The following is a 15092-nucleotide window of genomic DNA, read 5'->3' as shown; positions in this document are numbered from 1 at the left end:
CTAAAACCTCCTGGAATTATCCTGTCTGAGAAAAACTGAGAAGCCAACTGTTGCAATGAACCATGTTACCCCAATTTTGAGGCAGCAGCAGCCTACTGAGGGCTGGTGATGGGGGGGTCCTGCAACCCTCAAATAAGAAGCTCATAATTTCCCCCCAGCCCTTAAGGTCTCCCTCAGGCTGCCCACATTTTGCAACTGCAGCACCTCTACTGCGGGCAGTATTTTTTGTATTAGGAAATACAAACATAGAATAAGTGGATTTTTCAGTTGCAAAGCCTGAAGATTTCTTGGGCGCAGTCCTGACCCTACTGTAATTAATGAAAGATTTTCATTTTCTGGACAGCACTTCTCCAGACTATCAAGCCCATTCCATTACCCAACTTTTTGGGGTTAACCTGTGCGAGTGTGCACCAGTCTGCCTCAAGATCAAGCATAGGAAGAGCTTCTGCACAGGAGAGGAACAACGAGCAGAGGGGGGAAAAAAAAATAAAAGCCAAGTCCAGATGCACATTTCACATGCCCTGGGATCAGCGGTGTGTGACTGCAGTTTATATAGGAAGAGCAAAATCGGATCCAGATCTGGAAACACTTCCAGAGTTCAGGGGGTCCGAGGTGGGGAGAAGCTGGGGGAGGCCTGGTTCATCAGTCCTCTGTGCCTGCCCACACCGCAGGTCAGAGATCTCTGCTACCGACCAGAAATAAAAGCTCCCAAACTGCAAAGCCGTAAAGGGAAAGGGGAGGAGGGGGGAGAAAAAAGGAACACACACAATTTACTTTTAAATGGATGAATAAGGCCTCATTGTTATGAATCCCAGTTTACTTTTCCTGGTCAGGCACTTGAAATTTTATTTATGCTTAATAGACTGCGTTTGGCATGTGTAAAGATGACAGAAGCGTGAATTATGAACGACCTTCGACCTATTCAGGAAGTTGTAATAATTGCAATAATAGCTAAAACGCACTCCCCGCGAGCTTGGCCGGGCCGTGCTGTGAAACACCCCGGCCACCCCCCTGCCCTGGCCAGCCCCAAACCACCCTGCCTGCACCCCCCTCTGCTCCCTCCCAGTACCCCTCCAGAGCCAGGAGGATTTAACTGAAGTTACGGTTTGGGGGGAAAAGCGACACTTTGGCAGATGAGCAAAGGCACCGGCTGCCAGGCATACACATCAGTTGTGCCCCCAAGAGTCCCCAACTAAACCCAAGAGCTTTGGAAAACATCACATGTGCTCCACTGTTGCCTGGGAAATTCAGATTTTAGGGCAGGTGAGAGATGCTGCTCTGAATCTGCTCATACTTCAACACCCAGCCCATATATTGAACTCACAGCTCCCACCACAGGGGAAGGCACCCGGTGATTCTGCCCTGCCCCACACAGCTGTAAGTGGCAGGACCGAGTGGAGGATCCACTCTGCATGGGATGGTGGGATGCAACAGAAGAGCCCAAAGGTGGATCGTTCCCTGGCAAACACCATCAGCACCCACAAAACCCTGCACTGCTGCTTCTGCACCAGTTGGACCACGTGCCATGGGCATATCTATCCCAAGCCTCAACTCCTTGCTGTCCTTGGAGGCTCTGGTGCCCCAGAGAGAGTATGTCCTAAACTGGGGCAGGAAAGTGAGTGCCTGTAGAGGCAGCCTGCACACTGCCAACTGGCATTCACCCCTGTGCTGCTTAGGAGCAAGAGTGGAACTTGCCTGAAAAGCAAAACAAATTAAATGTCCAAAACTAATAATAAACGTTTATGTTCAAGGAGCCCCATCAAAACCAGGAATTATGCCTGCCAGGAAAAGGAGAAGGACGAAGAGATATATAACTTCACAACAAGCCCTAATTAAGAGTTTGAAAGGAAAAAACAAGAAAGAAAAAGGTCCAAATGGTGAAGCTTCAACTTTAGCTCCTGTGATGAACAACTTGTGCAGCTGGAGAGCTGTGTGATGAAACCCGAGCCAGGTTCTTCTTGCTGTACTCAAGCAAATGATAAATTGAAACAAACCCGAGTTTTTTCAAGGGCTAATGTAGAGGAGTCCTGCCTGAAAGCTGTACTTGGCCCAAAGAAAACTTCAGCAAAAATCCAGAGGCGAAACTCAGCAAGTGTCTGCAGAGGCATGGGTGGGAGCCCGGTGGGGAGAGAGGACTCTCCTCTCACCCTGCGGAGGTGGTGGGGGAGCACCACAGTGCCTCAGCACTAGGACTAAGAATCCTTTCTTTCTTCATTTCCAAAGTGCCCCAAAATTGTCAAGCAGGATGGACTGGAGGGAGAATGGTCCAGGAATCCCCATTTTTCGACCTTCCAAGGCAAAAGGTGCCTCCTGCTCCCTGAGAGCAAGGAAGGAACTGCAGGGTCCCTCTCTGCAGGACACCCTCTTTGCCATCTTGGGGGCTGCAGGCCACCTCCCCAGAGCCATTCATGTCTTCTTCCTTCATAGATGAATTTTAGCTTCTGTGAAAGACCTGGTTCCAGGTGAGAGGCTGCCACATCCAGCCAAGCTGCTCTGGTCCTGCAGAACCTCCTGCAGACCTGCTTGGGGGTCACTAAGCACTGACACCAGACCCCAACTCCTGTGTGCCCACCTGTTCTCCTGTCCTCCAGCAGTCCTGAACCCTCATTAATGAACCACATGAATGTCAAGCAAGGTGTAGCTGTGTCCTGGCTCTGTGGCTCTCCATAATCCTCTACACTCTGGCAAGCATATCAGTAGGATTTGACAGCTCTCATCACAAAAAAGGCATTACTGTTTAGAGACAGCATGCCTTATCCCTTTTATTAAACACGAATCATCAATAAAAACCTTACCACTGGGCAGAAATGGCAACAACTGGGTTGTTGGGTTTGGTTCTGAACAGCTTATTTTAGGTCACGTCAGGACAGTCCAACGCCAAGAGTGGTAACACCACCAAGTGCATCAACTTCCAGATAACACGGGCAATCATAAAGCCCAGGTAGGAATTTCACCCACAGCCTCAGCTTTAACTGCAGCAAGTGGAAAAACACCAAGCAGCTCCTCATTCCACCAGCCCCAAGCTAATACATCCCTGTTCCACTGGAGACAGATTTTCAGTGGGAGCTGGATTAAGTTTTATTTGCTTAATAACTAATAAGTCATAGGAAGAATCATGGCAGAATAGGGCCCCGTATGAGCTCAGCGTGTGTGTGCCCTCCTGACCCACAACAGCCAAAACCTTAATTTCACTCTCTGACAACAAAGCCTCAAAACTATTCCTTAAATACACAACTTTTGCAGGTGGCTGTGCAAGGAGCCTCTGCCCGCCACGGAGGGGGGGCCACGGCCGTAAAACCTGAAACATGAGGCTGTGCCTGCAGATTAAAAAAGTTTGTAAAACGTGTAAGATGGGATCAGATCTGGTGGAACCTACAGCAGTAGGTTCACTCCTGTAAGTTTATATCACTGACATTGTGCACGTTGTTAAGGGTGTGATACTACTGGTTTTTCTCCCTTTGCAGCGGCACATACTTGAGTATAAGGAAAGAAAACAAAGCACACACACAAAAAAAACCACCGAAAACCTATTTCAGCACGCACAGTAAGCTAAAACCTCAGTAAAGTGATCTGAGCCACTTTGAGTTTTCCATGGATAAACCAAAGGGAGTCTTCAGGAGCTGCTTTGTTAGGGGGGAAAAGACCTGGAAGCTCAGGGCAGTTTCACAGCAGTATGTGGCTGTATCACTGTCAGAACTCTGCGAGCAATAAGCAAGATAAAAACAGCATTCAGGTATTTTAACTTCAACATCAACAACGTTTCTTAAAAGAAAAAAATTTTAAAAATAAATTATTTCTTAGAGCTTGAAGGTAACTGTGATTCCCAGCCTGGAATGTGTGACAGCCCCTGCCATGCCACTGCCATAGTCACTGCTGGAATTGCAACTGCACTTTCATTAACGTACATCTTTAAAAATAATGCTTTAGCTGGGCTGACAGTGCTGCCAGAAAGCCTAACAGGGCTAATCATTCTGAAGTCATGAAAAAGTCGAATTAATAGATATTTAATGATAACAGGGGAGTCGTCCAAGTTAGCAGAAACTGCTCTTGAATCCTGACTCTGAGATGAAAAAATGCATTCCAGGGCAAGAACAGGGACAAGACTCTCTGAAGCTCTGCACACACTGTAGTCTCTTTGGGGAAAGGCAAAAACAAGAGTGCCCCGTTTGTGGAATTTGATTATTTATATCCATCTTGAATTACATATGTTCAGGTCAGATTAAGCATGACAGGAGATAATAGGAAGACAGAAAAAAGAAATCCTAGATCAATCTCATTTGAAATAAAAAAAAACCAAACCAACAACAAAAAAAAATGCAGTTTTTAAACCCTACTCCAGCTGCAATCAAATGAAACATGAGTTGCATCCAGCGTGCATGTTTTGACTGCATCCCACCATTATCGAGCTGTTCATCTCAGCAAAGCTCATTTATACAGTCATAAGAAAGAGCCCAGGCCTTTTGTAAAGTTGATCCTAAGTGATGAAACCTAACCTCAGCCGTGAGTCAGGGGGTGGGGTGGTATGTCTCTGAAAAAACTCTAATAGAGAAAATGACAAAAAATGTTTTTCTTTCACTCTTTTTGTTAAATACAGCAGGTAGAACGTAGCAGAGTGACTACATTACACATCGCCCTGAGTCCATCTAATTCCTGCCTCAAGCAGTCTGGGAATCATACCTGTCTGTCAGTCAAGCTTGAATTTAGTAGTATAAACTTGTGGGCAGCATGAGCCTGGGAGCGCTGGCAGGATCTTTTACCTTCTCAGGTAGAGCCCAATGTTTGCTTGTGAATTTTACAGATGAGTTGAAGCAATTAGAGGTGAACAATTACTGCTGATCGAGTGTCTGTGCCTCGGGAGCGAGCAGCGTCTCCGCAGCGGGGATGCTCCCCGTGCACCCAGGGCTGCTGAGGTGCTTTGTATTCCTGGGGGAAGAAAGCAGAACTGGGGTGTCCCCCCAGCAGGGTGTCCCCCCACCCCTGCACCCATCACTGGCTGTGGCTCCAGCTGAGCTGGGGTCTCCTGTCCCAGCTGGGCTGCATCACCTCTGCCCTCCAGCTCCAGCTACGACCACTGATACACATCCTCAGCTCCACCCTATTTTTATTTTCCCTTTTTTTCCCATGTTTTTCTTTTTTTTTTTCCCCCTTCTTTCCAGGAGTTACCAAGGCCCTGTGACCCCCTGGCAGCTCCACTCAGTCTATATATGCACGCTCAGCCCTGACTTGCATTTGTCACTCCTCGTACACGCACACGTTTGGCCATGTAACGTCCATTTCCCAGTCTGCCTTCCTATTATATTTTATATTACCTCTGGTGAGTTTGTGCCAGAAGAAAGCAGAAGGAGGAGCTGCTAGAAAGGGTTTCTTGCTTTAAGATTCGAGAGCACATTTTTAGCATTAACTTTTTAGGCTCTGGTCATAAAACGTTGGGAGTACGCAGACTATTCTGTGGGTAAATCCACAGCATTTCCAGAGGGTCAAACAGACAACAGTCCCTTGCTGACAGCGCCCAGCTCACAACATGCTACTTGAAAGACAACCAAATCCTAATTTGCAAATCTCAGCAACAAAAAGCAATAAAAATATGGAATTATGAACAGCACAATACTGTGCAAAATAAATAACAAGCCTCCAGTGAATGAAAGAAATTATTGGCAGCAGTACAGCCACCATTACCAAATGTCAGAAATGTAAACACTAAAAAAAGAGAAAGTTAAAAGCGCCATGACTTTCCTTCCAAAAACGTCAAGGCGCGGGTGCGTGTCTGAGTTGCAGAGGGAGATGCTGATGTTTCAGCCTCATGTGCATTTTCAGTTGCAGATCCCCAATTCCAACCCAAAGACAGTGAGTTGCTTTGACCAATGCACGTGATCCCACTTCTGATCTTCTCTGTCTATGCCAGCTCCTACTAAATGTAAAATATTTGAATTTGTTGTTCCAATTAATCTGTATAGTTTCCTTTTCCTATCGCTCTTCCATAAACGCTCTGCACTGAGAGAATTTATCGTTTTTCAGCATAAAGTGTATTTCAGCTCAGAAAATGTATCTTGCATTTACTAATAATCTTTATGGTTTCTTTAGTTAAACCAGCTGCTGTATGAAAAGGAAATTATCTCTCGGTCGGCTGGCTGGCTCGTTCTGTGCTACATGTGCTCGGGGCTGAACTGGAAAAGTTGAAAATTAAAAAGATCTTCTCTCATGATTGAGAAAGTTATTTAAACCTGTTTTAATCAGCTATCTTGCATGAGTGAAATATGTAATGCTGGGCTGGAAATAGCAGGCTGTCTCACGTTCATTTCCTATACGTAAGGAATTTGATTAGAAAGAATGATTTCTAATTGAAGCTTTGTGTCTGGTTGTGATTCTTCTTTCAATACTGTCAGGGCAATTAAATCAGCTAAAGATAATCTTTAACATTCACCTGATGCAGTTAATTAAGGGGGGGGAAATGAAGCACTAATTAAATGAATCAAATCCTAGTCGCAGGTAGCAAAGTTTAAATTGGAAATCAGAATTCACAATCATTTGTTTTGCTACTTTAGATATTTCACTTTAAAGAAGAAAAGCTTCCTTAACCTAACTTTGCCCATTAAAATATTTCATAATGGTATGTATTATCCGCAGACAAAAGCAAACCCTGATTTAAGAAACACCTAATAACTCATCAGCATAATTGAAAACAAAATGCTTTACTGTGTCCTTCCTCTGCCTATATCAGCCTTTTTCCTACACACAAGGATAAATAATGTTTCAGCTCAACAAAGAGTGGATTTAAGTGCAATAAATGAAAAGAAAAAGAAAACCACCGAAGACCCTGATTCAGCATATGAGTATTACGAGTTCCAGCAAAGTGTATGGGAAGGCACAATAATATCCATGCACATGTGCATTCAAATCCAAAGCCCTACACATGCAACTACGTTGGTAACATCACCACTTCGTGCCTTCCCCTCCACTTTTGCCATCACATTTATGTTACAGCTTCCAATCAACTCAACGGTTTATGGCAGCAACCCAAGAGGACTGGAAGAGGAGTCAGAAAATGCTGCTAATTCAAAATCAGCAAATACTGGCTTTGTACACCTAAGAAAGCAGTCACAATTTTTATCAGGTATAAGGCAATAAAAAAATCATTTACGAATTAAACAACACTGTGAAAAATGGAAAATTCGTATTTTCTAGCATCCATAACCAAAATTATTCCATTCTGCCTTTCCCATCTGTCCTTTATCTTTTGCCATAACAGCAAACAGGCCAAAAGCTGCTGTGAATTGCTAATATTTTTTTTGCATTGACACCTTAGAGTTCCTTAAAAAAATAAGTCCAGAAAGTGAAGACCACATACCTGATCACCTATTTGACATGCAACAAGGTTGTGCTGATTGTAGCATCCAGCAAACTTGATATATTTGAGCCAGTTTCCTACATCTGGTTGACTGGCATCTATGCAGAACTTCACATTGCAAAACTCATCCAAGATCTAAAAAGAAGAATATGAAAGAGTAAATCTTTCTGTCACTGGCTGGGTGCACTAATCAAAAGATAAATCACAGGTTTCCAGATAAACAAATGGATAATAATAAAAATAGTAATAATATAGGTGTGCTTATTCAGAAATATGTTTCCCTGGTGAGATTTGTTTTTAGGAATGGTCAGAATACACACATAATTATAAATTATACACACATAAATGTTCTGAAAAATATCTTGACAAACATATACAAGTAATTGAGATGTCTAATTATTGTTATGAAACACTATGTTAATTTAAGATGGATCTGATTTTCTATGCATTGATCAATGACTACATTTGAAATTACAATTAAATCAGATTCTGCCAGGAATATAACAAAAATTATTAAAATAGATGGTGTTGGCTTCATTTGAGGTTTCTGTTTTGTTTCAGAATTTACGTTGTTTGCAGTTCCCATTTAGAATTTTCAGATTTGTTGCTCTGAACCAAACTTTATTTGGTAGGCAGAGTTATTTATCTTGTTTTAATATTACACTTCCCGAACAGTCCTGTGCAACACTTAAATCCCTCCCCCTAATTGAAGCAAATAACAAAACTCCTTCTGTCAAAATAAAAGAGAATAAATGAAAAACAATGTAAACACTCATGCAAACCATGGCAGAATTCAATACACACCAATAAATGGTTCAAATTATGCAGACGATAAACAAATATAATGAGACTGCTCGTGGACAAGCTAAAGAGGATGTTCTATTCTAATATTATGACAAATTACTAATCGTTACAGCGGGTTGAATACCATTATTTGCAATCTTTACCATCGGCCTATCCCAAACTTCCCAACGCATCCCAGGGAGCTCACTGCTAAACTGTAACTTCACCGGCTTGGCACGGGCATCAGCCATCCCGTTTTATTAGGAAAATAAAAGGAAACAACCTTAAAACGCCCCAAACGAAAAGCGAAAGGAGAGGGAGGCTGTGCCCCGCCGGGAAGCGCCTGGACCCGCGGCCGGAGCGGGCGCTGCCGGTGCTCGGTCACCGGGAGCCCACGGAAGTTCCTGCCCCGGGCTCACGGCCGGGCACTAAACGCGCTGTGCCCGCGGAGCCAGCCCGGGACAGCGCAGGGACAGCGGGGGCTGCCCGGGTCACGGCCCCCCGCCGCCCCCCCGGGACCGGGATCGGGATGATCGGGATGCTCGGGATCGGGCCCGTCCGTGAGGTGGGGGTGCGGTGGGTGCGCGCAGCGCCCCGGGGCTGCCGAGCATCGCCCCGCGGCACCCGGGTGTCTCCTCTCGTCCCCCGCAAACGAAGGGGGAAAGCCTTAACCCCGCAGCCCCCAAATCCCGCGCCCCAACGAGGCGCGCTCGGTCCCCGCGGGCGAGCGCGCTGCCCCGCCGCCCGCACCTCCGGCTCCTTTTTGGAAGGCGGAACATTTAATTTTTCCCTTTCAAAGCAACCCACGAGGAGGGGAGGGCGGCTCACCCCCCCTCCCCGTGGCGGCGGAGGAGGGTCTGCCCCGGGGCCGGCGGCACCGACGGGGCAAGGCGGCCCCGTCCCGCGGGGCCGGGGCAGCGCCGCCGCCGCGCTCGCCGCTCTTACCTTCTGTCGCCGGGAGCCCGCGGGGGCAGGGAGGGGGGAGAGGGACAAATATCCTTCAGGCGGCTGGAAGCAACATCTCGGCGCTAAAGGCGGGCGGAGGCCGCGGCCGTCGGTGTCCGGGGCAGCGTCGGGCGCGGCGCGGGGCGCTCCACCATGTGCGGGGGGCGGCGGGGCCGGGGCGGGGGCTGCCGGCCCCGGAGGGCTCAGCGGCGGCGGGGCTCGGCGGGTTCCTGCCGGTTCGCCATCACCGTCCCCTTTCGGCCCCTCCTGGTCTTATCGGTTGGCTTTGGGGGGGGGGGGGGGGGGGGTGGTGTGCGAAGAAAGTTTTCGAGGAAGGGGGAGGAAGGTGGAAAAAAAAAAAAAAAAAAAGAAAGCACCCCAAACCCTCACACAAGCCTCTTCAGGGAGGGGGGGGGGGAAGAGAAAAAAAAAAAGGAAAAGAAAAACAACAACAACAAACCCCACCGCGCACCGCTCAACAAAACAAACTTCTTTCACTTCTCCGCCGGGGATGGGAGAAAAGTGAGTGCGCGTGGGAGGGCGGGCGGGCAGCTCTCCCCCTCCCCACCCCCGCAGCCTGCCCGCGGCGCTGCTTCCCCGCCGCACCCCCGGGCAGCGCCCGGCCCGGCCCGGCCCGGCGCGGCCCTGCCCGCCCCCCCTCCCCGCCCACCCCGTCGGGCCGTGCCCGCCCGCCGCTCCCCCTCCGGGCACTGTCTCTTTAAAGCGGGGCAGCCCCGGCCGCTCCGGCCGCCTTTCTCCCCCTCCTGCGCGGCCCCCCCGGCCCGGGCGGCGGCGGCGCTCCCGGCGCGCTTAAAGCGACAGCGGCCCCGCGGCCGGGGGTCACCGCCAGGTCGCGGCGGAGCGGCCCCTCCGCGGGGGCGGCCCCCGCAAACCCCCCCCCGGCCGCATCCCCCGCCCGGGGCCGGCGGTGCGCGGTGCCCCGGGGCCCTCGCCCCGCTCGCCTCTATTTATTCGCCGCTCGCCCCCACAGCCCCGAGCGGGAGCCGCGCCACGCTCGCCCCGACGGCTTCTCCCGGCGCTCCGGGGCCGGCGCGTTAACTCGAGTTGTTCCCGTCATCGCGTCACTCTGGTTATTAATAACAATTTTTAATGAAATGCAACTTTTTTTTTTTTTTACCGGTCAATTTTCCCGACTACCCCCCCCCGTTTGGTGCCGCGGAACCACCTCCACGTTTGCCGGAGCTTCCTAAACGATTCTTTTTTTTTTCTCCCCTTTATTTCTTTGGTAACGAATCCCATGAATGGAGCGGCGGGAGGCCGGGCTCTACCTGCCGGCGGGGGCGGCGGGGCCGGGCCCGGGCCCGCTCCCACCCCCGTGGCAGCGCAGAGTCCCCCCCGGTGCGGGGCTCTCCGGGCTCCGCAAATGGACCCGAAATCGCGCAAAACCGCAAACATCCGCAAAGTTTGGAACAGCTCTCATTACGGCGAGATCCACGTACATTTGTGTGTTTTGGGAAGAGGGCAAGGAAAAAAAAAAAAACTAAGAGTGCTGAGTTGTATCTTTTATTGCACCATCCAGAAGTGCCACCCACTTTTTTTTTTTTTTTAAGTGCATATATATTTTTCAGACTGAAAGTGGATTTTTCTTCCCTGGGGGCCGAAAGGGGCTGGGGAAGGAGCACGGGGAGAGGGCGAGAAGCCGGGTGACAGGAGATGCTGATGGATTTGTCTCAGCGGCCCGTTATCTGTGACATTGACCTGTTAGCTCAGATAATGGCTATTGTCCGAGGGGAGAGAGACGGGGAGGGGGGGGGGGAACTCCGGGGGAAGTGGGAGGGAAGGGAAAAAAAAATTAAAGAAAAAAAATCCTTTGTCAATAACCTCAAAAAACCCAGAGCGCCCGGGCCTGGGAACCGGCGCCCGCCCGGTGTGCGGGGCCGTGGGTTCCTGCCCTCCCTCCGCTCCCCATTGTTGGGGATTTTTTTCTTTCTTATTTTTTTCTCCCTCTCTCTCTCTCTTTTTTTTTTCTTTTTTCTTCTTCTTTTTTTTTTTTTTTTTTTAATTTAGCCATAAATTGGCCCGGCTCGCGCTATGAGCTGTTCTATTTTCTCCCTGTCAGGATGAGGGATTTGCTTTATGATGCATTGTGTATTAAATACAAGTAATCTGGGAAACTGATTGCTCGAGCCCATCGGCCTGATCAGAGCCCCCGATAGGAGCCGGAGACCCCCCCTTACTCCCCCCCCTCCCCTCCGCTGTGCCACAAAGGGAGGAAACGCGGGTGGATAAACAAAAGGGGCTCCCGGTACCGGCGGAGCGGGGCTGCTCCGCACCGGGGCTCCGCCGCCGCTGGGTGGCGATCGCCGCCGGGGAAAACCCGCTTTTTGGGGGGAAACCCCCCATTTTTAGTAATTCCCCTTCACGCAGCACTCCCGGCGGCTCCCTCCAGCCGGGTGGAGGGGAGCACAGCCCGAGGAGGAGGAGGAGGAGGAGGAAGAGGAGGGGGAAAAAGGCACAAGACCCCCAGCTGGAGGGTTGGCGGCTGGGGAGGTGCGGGGGGTCAGCCTGGCCCCGCCGCCGGTCGGGACCTCCAACATCCCGGTGCGGGGAAGTGGATACACACATCAACACACCTCGATGCATTTCTTTTTTCTCGTTTCAACCTTTTAAACATCTCCGTCGCCTTTCCCCTCGGTTCAGTGGGCGCTTCGAGAGGCCCGAATATTTCCACAGGGTCCCTTTGGCAATTGTTTATTTAAAACAAGTCGCTCTATTAGTGGAGCAGTCAGGAGTTAGTACTCCAGTCTGCTAGTAATCCCCACCAGGCTGTAAACTGATGCCTCTTTTAAGCCTTTAACTTCATGGTCGTCCCAGAAGTAAAAGTTCTCCTAATGGAGACCCTATGGGCATCGTGCATTCCAGCACATCATTAAAGCAAAGCAAAGCAGCTCGGCCACAGCCAGATGAAATAACGGCACTGTCCACGTTTAATGGGCTTCCTGGGGCCAAATGCTGCCGAGGACAATGGGGAAAAATCAGACAAGTCGCTGGCGATTTTTTAAATACCATAAATGTTCATATTAGGCTTAATATTATCCTTATGTTTATAGACAAGCCACTTCACAACCGCCTTTTTAAGTGGGGTTTAATGTTGTATTTCTCAAGGTGACTAAATACAACATTGAGCATCCTGACTAACGCTGCAGGGAGTGTTTGAAATACCGTGTGAGTGCATCAAACGGGGAGAGAGAAAGGGAAAGGAAAAGCAAAGCAAAACAAACACAGAAAACAACAGCCTTCTGACATATCCAAAGGCTCCGGGACAGACCTGGGAAACAACGACAAGCAGAAAAGGCGACACAGTTTCTACACGTCAGTTCCTCCCACCCCATGTTGTGGATGTCAACTTAGGGGAAAAAAATAAAATCAAGCGAAAACACAAGTGTTGCTGCCGATTTCGGGGGGAAGACTTGCATCACTTCCAGCCCTTGATGAAGGAGTGAGGTGGGCATCGTGATGCCCCTCACGTTGGTGCCCTGTCCCTGCTGCCCCTCCTGCCCTCACACGCTGCTGGGCTCATCCCTCCCAGCCAACAGGCGGTTTTCACGCGAGGGAGAGGAGGGGAAAATTAAAGGTAAAAAATGTAAATAAAAAATTTCCCTTGGTCTGGAAATGGGCCCAACTGAAAGCATGTTAATCTCCACCTCAGTAATTTGGTTCTCCTGGAGAAGACAGAAGCCCTGCTGCTGTGCCCTGCACTTCATAAATCACGTCTTTATGTGGACAAGGTCAGGGCACCTAACAGCTCAGACATGGGCCTTTGCAGTGGCTCGGAGGGCTCCGGCATGTTTATTCTCTCGCACAGATCTCCGAGGAGCAGTCCAGCACGCTTCTAATTACTTTTGATTATTTTCATTTGCTCGGGTCAGGCTGGCTTTGCCGGCACTGCTGGAGGGTGGGTTTCCTCCCCCCAGCCTGGCTGTGGGATGCAGGGGGATCAGCGCTTTCCTGTGCCCAGAACCCCTTTCCCCAGGGCAGCGCAGGGCTCTGGGGATCCTTGGGGCTCTCCCCACCAGCAGAGGTGGTCCCCTTTTGGCAGCAAAGCCCAGAACCTCCAGCTGAGTCAGGGAGCCCCATAACTATCCCCCCCCTCATAGCTAGGTAGCAAGGGGCATTATCCAGTGTGAAACGGGGAGCATGCAGAAAAACACACACACCTCCCTGCTGAAAATACCAACTGCCTTCAGGGGAAAAAAATAAACCCCAAATCCTTGCAAAAAAGTTAGAGGGGTGCATGTGCAGGCAGTAAAAAATGTTAAAGGGCCTCTGTGATTCCTGTGGGAACAGAGGTGTGCTCGGGGAACTGTGGAGCACACACAGCTCCCAGCCATAGAAAGAGGCAGTGGGTGTTTAGGTTCGCTCTCTGACTGCTGCATGAGTCCCCCTGGCACAGCACAATCTATAGGGAATCCATAGTGCCACGGCACACAAGTGATGCTCCAGCACTGTTGGGGCCAGGTGTGGGTGAAGCCACCCCTGCACTCCCACGGGCACTGCTGCAACTTGCACCCCCTCTTATGGTCTGTAACAGCACAGTGCTGCTACTGGCACAAGCCAACTACCCATGTACTGAGCAGAAAGGCTCCAATTTCTCTCTCCTATTAAAATCTAGGCTTTAAAATAGCATTTTCCTTTGTACCCTGATCTGAGCTTGCCAGCCCAACCCCACCTTCTCATCTCCCATTGTCCTGGTGTGTGTGATCCCAGCAGACCTGCTGCCTTCTTGTCCTGCAGCCAATGGCTCCATCCCATCCCAATGGTCCAAGTCTCCCTGTGAGTGTGGGTCACAGCTGATGGATGAGGGGAAACTTCCTGAGCAGGGGCTGCCTGATGGGAGGGAGTTTTCTGGCTGATGCTGAGCTGTGCTGCTAGGGTTCAAGCCTGAATCTTTTTGGACCTTGGGTGTTACTGCACACTAGGAGAAGGGAAATTGCAGAAGATTTACCCTCTCCATCGATAAGGAAGATGTAAAAATGAGTCACTGACTAGTATCCAACTGCCTGGGTGATTTTGCTCCTGCCTTGGGGAGGAAACCCTGCAGAAACTGCCCTTCCTTGCAGCAGAACAAGATGTTTGCCTTACTGCAAATAAACCATGGCACTCGCAGCACACCCCAAAATTTGATGCTGAGGGATGCAGTGCTGCTTATCCACCCCCTGCTGTGAACATGCTCCTTGCAATGGGAAAAAATCTCCTCGTTTTCCCCTCCCAAACCTTCCCTTAGGTTTCCCTGCCAAGGCGCGTGTTCTGGCGCCGGATGCTGAGGACTGTTGCTGTTTTCCTTTGCAGCGTTCATTACTTCCATTACAGAAGAGTCTGGAAGCCTCCAAATCCAGCCTGGGCCCTTCTCACACTCAGGGTTTCTGTACCTGCAGGGTGAGACAGTCCCTGCTGGATGAGTTTGGCATGAGTTTGGCTACAATAAAAGTCGGGGGAGAAATCTGCATTAGCCAGCTTGTCTTAGCACCTACTAGAGACAGGGCACTGTGAGGCTGCAGCTGACTGATGTGGGTGTTGGTCTCCTGTCCAGCATGAAGCTGTGCTTTCCTGTGCTTCACCTTTCTCATGTTTTGAAAAGAAGCCAAAATCCTGGAGAATCTGGGAAACTCCATTGGCAATGCCCTTATTCTGCATCTCCCCCCTATGTACTTGGCAGTCTGGAAGGCTCTTTTCTTTTTTAACCACCCAAAGAGTAAGACCTTGAGCTTGGCTCTCTAAATACTACCGACATGACTTAAAAAAACCCCTGTTTTGGGGTTTTTTTAATCACTTATCATTCATCCTTGTTGTAATACAACTGAATAAATCTCTCAGGTTTATACTCATTCCTGCTTCCCACGATTTGCTCATCCAGAGATGGAGCAGTGGGACCCATGGAGCAGACAGAGGCTCCACATGGGGTGGCCAGAGGCCCCCACCTGATGTAGCCACTGCTTCTCTGCCTGAAAACACCACATTTTGCATAGGCTGCTCTAAAAATGGAAGATCCCTAAAAAAC

The 15092-nt window shown here is 49.6% G+C and overlaps 1 protein-coding gene across 7 annotated transcripts in view; it reads right to left on the bottom strand.

The window, feature by feature from the left end:
- Positions 1-15092, bottom strand: part of MECOM (MDS1 and EVI1 complex locus) — a 333793-nt gene that overhangs the window by 38896 nt on the left and 279805 nt on the right. For 6 of the 7 annotated variants that reach the window (XM_027647464.1, XM_027647465.1, XM_027647466.1 and 3 more), the window contains exon 3: positions 7346-7480. In XM_027647464.1, the coding sequence (XP_027503265.1) occupies positions 7346-7480 (135 nt within the window). Of the gene's footprint in view, positions 1-7345; positions 7481-9073; positions 9192-15092 lie in introns of those variants that run through there. The other variant, XM_027647468.1, reaches the window with a different exon arrangement.

This window comes from Corapipo altera, unplaced genomic scaffold (assembly GCF_003945725.1).
Source record: "Corapipo altera isolate COAL_440 unplaced genomic scaffold, ASM394572v1 113, whole genome shotgun sequence".
Lineage (NCBI taxonomy): Eukaryota > Metazoa > Chordata > Aves > Passeriformes > Pipridae > Corapipo > Corapipo altera.
The sequence above is the reverse complement of the archived record's forward strand: the minus strand, read 5'-3'. Positions and strand labels throughout refer to the sequence as shown.